This window comes from Galeopterus variegatus, unplaced genomic scaffold (assembly GCF_000696425.1).
Source record: "Galeopterus variegatus unplaced genomic scaffold, G_variegatus-3.0.2 Scaffold7560, whole genome shotgun sequence".
Taxonomy (NCBI): domain Eukaryota; kingdom Metazoa; phylum Chordata; class Mammalia; order Dermoptera; family Cynocephalidae; genus Galeopterus; species Galeopterus variegatus.
In genome coordinates, this window is record NW_007733671.1 from 52,160 (window position 1) to 59,935 (window position 7,776).

The following is a 7,776-nucleotide window of genomic DNA, read 5'->3' on the forward strand; positions in this document are numbered from 1 at the left end:
CAACGGATCGCAACCCTCAATGTTGCCCCCGTACCGGACCGGGGACCGGCAACGGGATCGCAACCCTCGGTGTTGCTCCCACGCCTCGCTCAGCCAGTGAGCGGGAACAGGTCTGTATGTGGGATCCAAACCCTCGGGCGGGAGCGCCGCCACACTTCCCAAGCGGCACACTATCCAGTGCGCCACCAGGCTGGCCCCTGAAATTAGTCTTAAGATACTTTCTTTAACCCAATACAGTAAAAATATTATCATTTCTATTCGCAGTTGCCATAAAAGTATTAATGAGGTATTTTATATTTTTGCACTAAGTCTTTGAAATCTGGTGTGTATTTTTTATACTTATAGCTCATCTCAATTCAGATGCTAAATTTGCACCAGAAATATTTGTATTTAGATTTCATAAGATTTAGAGTTGAAATAGTTGATTCATATACCCAACTTGTTCCAAACATCTTTTAAAGTTTTCCAATTACTATAACACGTTCTAGTTTCTACACTTAAATTTTAAAACAATTAAAATTAAATACAATTTAAAAATTCAGCCCCTCAATCCCACTAGCCACACTTGGAGGGCTAACTCATGGCCAGTGACTACCTCGTTGGACAGTACGACCCCAGATCTTGAGAATAATGACTCATAGTCTGATGCCCTTATGGAAAATGAGTTGTGGAAAACAGTTCTGGATGAACACCTTGCAGAACTAGAGCAATGACAGAGATGCACTAGTTAACATGGGCTGTGGAGTCAGACGTTCCCAGGTTCAAGTTCCAGTTTATGTGTGTGTGGCTTCTGGCATGTCATCTTTTTCCCCTGGGCCTTTGTTTCCTTTTCTGCAAAATGGCTATCGTGATACCCTCCTCACAGGGTTGTGTAGACACAGAGTAAATGTTCCGTATGTGGAAGCTGATTCTGGCTGTGGCTGTTGCATTTCCTTCCTCAAGCTGCCGTAACAAAGTACCACAAGCTGAGTGGCTTACAAAGTACCACAAGCTGAGTGGCTTAAAACAACAGGAATTTATTTCATCACAGTTGTGGAGGCTAGGAGTCTGAAATTAAGGCATTGGCAGGACCATGCCCCCTCCGAAGCTTCTAGGGGAGGGTGCTGCTTTGCCTCTCCCAGCTTCTGGTACCCGCTGGCATTCCTTGGTTTGTGACACCATCACTCCGATCTCTGTCTCCGCCGTCACAGTTTTCACACTGTGTGTCTCTAGGGCTCGTCTCCTCTTATCAGGGTAACGTTCATATTGCATTAGGGACCACCTAGTGACTTCATCGTAATTTGATTATATTTGCAAAGACCCTATTTCCAAATAAGGTCACATTTGCAAGTCCGGGAAGTTAGTTCATCAATATATCTTTTGGGGAACACAATTCACCCCATAACAGTTATGATTATTAATTATCCAGTTATAGAGTGTATATATGCTGTGCTTCATATGAGTTGTGCCTGGTAGAATTTGCCCACAGAAGGAAAACCTTCAGGAGCTGTGAGTTGCCCAGTTGGATCAAGTCCCGTTGCCTTTCTCTATATTACCCACAAAGCTCTCTGCAGCAAGTCACAGAGAATAAATGATTCACCAGCACTCGTCGATGCTTTGTGTTACATAGCTCAACTCGAGAGCTGCTGTGCAGTTTATTTCCAACCCTCTTTTCACAAAATCGATTGTTTGGTTCGCTTTGCTTTTGTGTTTTGTTTTGTGGGCTAAGCTCATCTGGCTGTTCAAAGGCTTCTGCAAATGAGCGAAGCTTTATCTCTCTATATGAGTTTGTTATGTGGAGAAGCAAAGACCAGACCCAACAAATTCAGGCACAGTGCAGGATGTGAACAGGTGAGACACAATGCAATGCATGGCGCACATGGTGGAAGCCTTTGAGGAGCACTCTTTTCAAGTGCTCAGCTGGATTTTAGCCTAAAGAAACAAAATAACTATAATTGAATAGGACATGATAAAGAAAAAAAAACTTTAAGGCATTCCATCTAATGAGGAAGGTTGATTGCCTTGTTTCCCCAGAAGAATAAGCAGTTAATGAATGAAATCTTTGTGATAAAGTACAGCTTTTATTATTGCCCTCTGTAAGGATTTTTTAAGTCCCATCAGAACTGAACTTTAAGGTAATGGGCATGTTCCGTTCTTCATTAGAAAATCTCATCTGCGATGAACGCCTTTGTTGGCCTTTGAAAAAGCCCCTTACTACCACTCTGATTGCCAATTTAGCACAGTCGTATTTTGCTACACAGTCCAAAGTAATTAGGTTAATTAGTCATTTCCATTTAGCTTATTAGAGGGCTAGAAATCCCTTTCCCTCATTTGGAAGATTAAATGTTGCAATTGTGTTCAATCCGGAGCTTCAAGAAAGTGTGTTTCAGACCCAGTCCTGGCAGCTGGAAGCACCAACCACAGTGTAATTTGCTCCATTTTGTAGAGATGCCAGAGGGGGCAATAGGGCCGCAGAAGGGTTAATGGTAAAGCTCGCAGGGAAGAGGAGGTGCGAGCCTGCCTGGAAGATGAAAGTCAGTTCCTCGGCACAGAGAGAAATAATTACAGCAGCAGCTGCGGCTTCTTTCAGCCTGTCAGGAGCCCTCCTGCTGGCCTCCCAGATGACAAACTTTATTAATTGAGCACTTCCTAAGTGCCAGGCAGCCTGCTAGGCCTAAGGCAGACAAAGACGCCTAAGAAAGTTCTTGCCCGCAGGGAACTCACAATCTTGTGGGAGTAACAGACAAGTAAACCAGCGGTTGCAATTCAATAGCTATGGGAGCTCCCAGAAGAAGCAGGGAGGGCTTTACAATAAGACACTTATATCTACATTAGAGTATGAGATATGGCAGTCAGCGGTTACTTTGCCCTATTTTCCAAATGAAAAATCCCAAGGCCCACAAAGGTTTCACAATAGGCTCAAAGTCCAGCAGCTCATAGGTGATGGTGCTGGGGCCAGAACTCTCATCTCCCGGTGCCTCCTCTGCCATCCTGCACCTGACCCCACGCCACTTATCAGCATGAATAAAGCTGCATTCCTGGCTCTAAGTGGTTGGTGTGAAGTTGGGAAGCCAGAGAGCCTGTATGTAAAGCCAGGACATGTGTTCATACCCGTGGAGAAGAGCCTAGGCAAGCCCAGGTCACGTGTAAAGTCCCTCTCCAGTGGGACTTTCTCCCTGTCTACTGCAAGCACACTGTTTTCTATCATGCCCACACTCTCCCTGCTCCAGGATTTGGCTTTTTTTGATCCTTCCCTTCTCTCTACCTCTATCTCTGCCCAGCAGAATTCTACATACGTGGCAAAGCCTAACTCATCTCCTTTCTCCTTAATGTGGGACTGTAAACTCCTTGAAGGTGTGTCTTTTTTTTTTTTTTTTTGGTTCACCATTCTATTCCCAAGTACGTGGCAAGTAGTAGGCATTCAATAGATGTAGAAAGAATGGATGGATGAATGGGTGAATTCAAATAACAACAAAGTATTTGGTACCTTAAAATCCATGGTCCTGTGGTAGATGCTTTGGACATGTGGTCTAGCTTTTAATCTCACTGGAGAAACCAAACATACAGGCAGAGTGGAGCAAGGATGGAAGGGCTGCAGGTAATTGTCTACATGAGTCATGTTGATGTGGGACTTTGAAAAAATAGGAGACACACACTCAAAATTTGGTTCCAATGTTAAGACTGATGATACCACACACATACCAAGGGGATATGAAATAGTTTGTTACTCAGATAATGAGGCTTTCTGGAGTGAGTAGGGGAGCTCCCAAGCAGTGTGAAAATGGCCTGAGAGAGCCAAGAAAGGAGACTGCCTTAAGGGTGTAGTTAGGGGGTGCAGGCAGGGTGAGGGTGCCTGCGAGTGGGAAGCACTTGCATGGTAAAACTTCCCTCCAGCACCAAAGGAGGGAGGGCCCAGGCTCACTTATCAGCTTGCCCAGATGTGGGGCAGACGTGGAAGAGGGAGGCATGAGGATTAAAAGCTATCAACACTCAAACATCTAAACATTGAGTCAGACTCTTTATTAAACATGCCAACTCTGTGAGTAGCTCTAAATGGTCCGCAAAAGGCAGGGAGGACGATGTGCTCTAGGTTGGAGAGGATGTGCCTGAGGGAAGCTGCTGATTTCAAACTGGACTTCGACAAAGTGTAGAACCCTAACCAATAATAATCAAGACCAGCGCAGGAAAAGGAAGGAGTGGAATGTGGTGGAGACGAGAACAGGAACCTACACATGGTGGAAGTAGAGTGAACAAGGAATTGAGTCAATAAGTCTAGAGACATTTTGAAAGACGAATTGACAGAATTTGGTGGCAGAGTGTAGGGATGAAAGAGGTCAGTGACTTCAGGTATCCAGGCTCCGTGACCAGAATAATCCTGACACTCCTTGGTATTCCTCTTTTCCAATATCCTGCAGGCAGGTGTAGCGCAGGCTCTGCTGCTAATAATATTCCACACATTTTATTTGCTAAGCCTTGCACATTATTAGGGCAGTTTGCTGAGGATATGCTGATCGAAATCCTTCCTTTGCCTTGATTTTTCCTGGGGCAAGATCCAAGATTTCAGAGAAGAAAATAAATGAGACAGAATTGTGTATATAATACCCTTTTGCCCCATGACCCCCAATACAATGCAAATGACAGCTTTCTGGAGAAACTGTGTTTCAGAGCAAGATTCTCTGAAATTTCCCAGGCACTTTCATCCATGGAAGAATTCTGTAATCTGGATCGGGACATTGAGGGATCTGCCAAGAGCTGGAAGAAGTTTGTGGAGTCAGAATGTCCTGAAAAGGAGAAGTTCCCCCAGGTGTGGAGGAACAAGACAGCCTTGCAGCGCCTCTGCATGATGAGGGCCGTGCGGCCGGACCGGATGACCTACGCCATGCGGTAGGGAACGGGGGGTTGTGGAGGTCCTGCCCAGGTATGGGGCAAGGACGATCTCAGGATGAACAGACTAGCAGGCTGGGCTCCAAGGCCATGTGTGCATAGAAACAGGAGTCTTCGTACCGACATCCCAAGTCCTATGAGGGCTGTTACTCTGTGTGAGCCGTGTATTTTCTTAATAACTTAGTAGACAATTTGGAAAGAGGTGCTAATCAATATCAGCTTTGAAAAGGGTGCTGAGCACATCTGACATGGTGGGAGATGATGGGATTGAGGGATGAGGGGATCACGTTTAGCAGAAAGAACATCTCTTTTACCCCAAACAAAGGAAAGAGAGATGTGGCTGTAGCTAAGGTAGTATAGGTGAAAGGTAGACAATTGAGAAGGATTTTGTGTGCTGGCTAATTTCTCTGAGAAGTGGGAAACAAGATCGTCCATTGAGTTTGTGCAAAAAATTGGAGAGAAGGCTGCCCAGGGAAACTCAAGGAATTCCAAGTGTCACTGAGGGCCCACCTAGTTATTGTCCTGCGTTTGTGGTGGCCCCAATCTCTACCACTGGATGGTTTTTCTCCAGAAGCCCGGATACAGAGTCAGAGTTAAGTTGATTTTTCAGAGCTTGGGTCATTTCAAGTTGGTGTATTGGAATATGAGTAAGACAAGAGCAATGAGGATGTTGGCAAGAGAAAAATAAAAGGTCATTGGCCGTGTAATATACAGAGGCAGAAAGCAGAGCAGTGGTTGCCTGGGGCTGGGAGGTGCGAATAGGAGTGAACTAAATAGGCATAAGGAATCTTATCGGTGTGATGAAAATGCTCTAAAACTGGATTATTTACAACTTGGTGAATTTATTAAAAAATCATTGAATAGTGCACTTAACGTGGGTAAATTTCATGTCATGTTGATTATACCTCAATGAAGTTTTTTTGTTTTTTTTTAAAGGAGTTATGGAGGGGGGCTGGGAGGTGCGAATAGGAGTGAACTAAATAGGCATAAGGAATCTTATAGGTGTGATGAAAATGCTCTAAAACTGGATTATTTACAACTTGGTGAATTTATTAAAAAATCATTGAATAGTGCACTTAACGTGGGTAAATATCATGTCATGTTGATTATACCTCAATGAAGTTTTTTTGTTTTTTTTTAAAGGAGTTATGGAGTCTACACTGCATAGGAAAGAAGTGAAGAGAGTAAAGAGGTGATAGAAAAATGCCAGAGAGGCCAAGATACTGAAATTCTTGCATTTACAGTGGCACCAGTACTGGCAAAGAATAGGTGAAGCCAGGCTAAATTGCTAAAAGTGCTATAAGGATAGAAGATTTTGGTCAAAGGGTGGGATGTTTCTATTTATGTTTTCAGACATAGAAGTTCCCAAGTAATGACAAGGATGAGTGTGTGGCCATGGAATTAGGTGGCTGAAGGGGCAAGGAATGGACATCACTTGAATTGAGGTCACTAAGAATCTAGAGGATTGTCCACATGGATGGGGATGTCACCCAGGCTGGAGGACAGAAAATCCATGAGCCACGTGCCCAAGTGTTCAGTGAATGAGGAGAGACATAAAAGGGACAGGAGGTGACACTGATGAGCAGGGGTGGTGGTAGAGCCAGGGGAAAGGAACCTCAACAAGCCACAAGACTGGGGAGGTTGTGTTTTGGAGATGGCAGCGGGCGGTAAGCAGGATGCTGGTCCTACCTGCCAGTGCTGAGGTCTGTCAGGGGTGAGTGAGTCCCACTGAGAAGGCTGCAGGGAAAATAGTGTCCTTGGGGGAGAGTGGAAGTCTTGTGAAGCCAGGGAGTTGGGTTGCATATTCAGTAAGTGGTTGCAGCTGTGAGGATTTGTTTAGCATAAAATGGGCCACTTTGGAAGGGAACACCAGTGAGTGGGGTGAGATGAAAGGAAATAGAGAATGACAGAGCAGGAGAGAATAGAGTCCTGTAGGGCCATAAGTCCTACGTAGGCATGGCAGCTAGCAGGGACATGGAGCAGGAGGACTAACTGCCTACGAGCTTTCAGAAGGCACTGGTGCTAACAGTCTGTTGGTGGGTGAGGCTGATGTGAGAGGACACCAGACTCTGCAGAAGGAGTCAGCGATGGCCTGGGCCGATGGGGGTGCAGAAGGAGCCCCAATCTGGGCGAGCAGCCTGGCATCTAGCAGCATAGGCTGTCAGTGCTGACATAAGTAGTGATCTTGGAGCCCATGACCTTGAGCACATGCTTTTGTTTCTTCAGGCTTCCATTTCTCAAACGTTATTATTTTGTGACTGATATACACATATAAATATATTAATGTACTTTTTTTTTTCCTGGCAGAGATTTTGTTGAGGAGAAGTTAGGAAGCAAGTATGTGGTGGGAAGAGCGTTAGATTTTGCAACCTCATTTGAAGAATCAGGACCAGCCACTCCCATGTTTTTTATCCTGTCTCCAGGAGTGGACCCGATGAAGGACGTGGAAAATCAAGGTGAGAAAAACTTCATCCTGGACTCAGGCTGCGCTAGCTCCATGCCCTTCCATTCTTTGGGTCTATTGGTTTCTCTTTTCTGGATTCAAGGTTTATTATGCAAGATTCAACATTTGCAAACTGTGCAGACGTCAGGGTCCTGGATCATCCACCAGAGAGAGAAAGGACTGCTCTGGGCTGCATAAGGTGGAATCCACAATAGCAGTTTCATGAGTTCCTGTCCCCTCCGCTCCCTCCCCCAGCCCCTCTGCTCTAGCCAGAGCACTCTTTCTGAAAGAAAAGGACAATCCTTTCACAGCCTCCTGTTACCCTCAAAATAAAGTTCAAACTCCTTGAAATGGCGTACAAGGAACTTCTCCCTTGGTCCCCCTGCTACCATCTCTCCAGCTGACTTTTCATTATCGGTTTCCTATTGCTGCTGTAACAAATTACCACAAACTTGGAGGCTTAAAACAAC

At 45.0% G+C, this 7,776-nt stretch overlaps 1 protein-coding gene across 1 annotated transcript in view; it reads left to right on the plus strand.

Moving 5' to 3' along the window:
* The window catches only part of LOC103607583 (dynein heavy chain 9, axonemal-like), a gene marked incomplete at both ends in the record, with an annotated part of 88,996 nt that overhangs the window by 39,125 nt on the left and 42,095 nt on the right, over positions 1-7,776 (plus strand). Inside the window, 2 exons of the mRNA XM_008592073.1 lie at positions 4,670-4,863; positions 7,171-7,319. Coding sequence (XP_008590295.1) covers positions 4,670-4,863; positions 7,171-7,319 — 343 coding nt within the window. The remainder of the gene's footprint in view (positions 1-4,669; positions 4,864-7,170; positions 7,320-7,776) is intronic.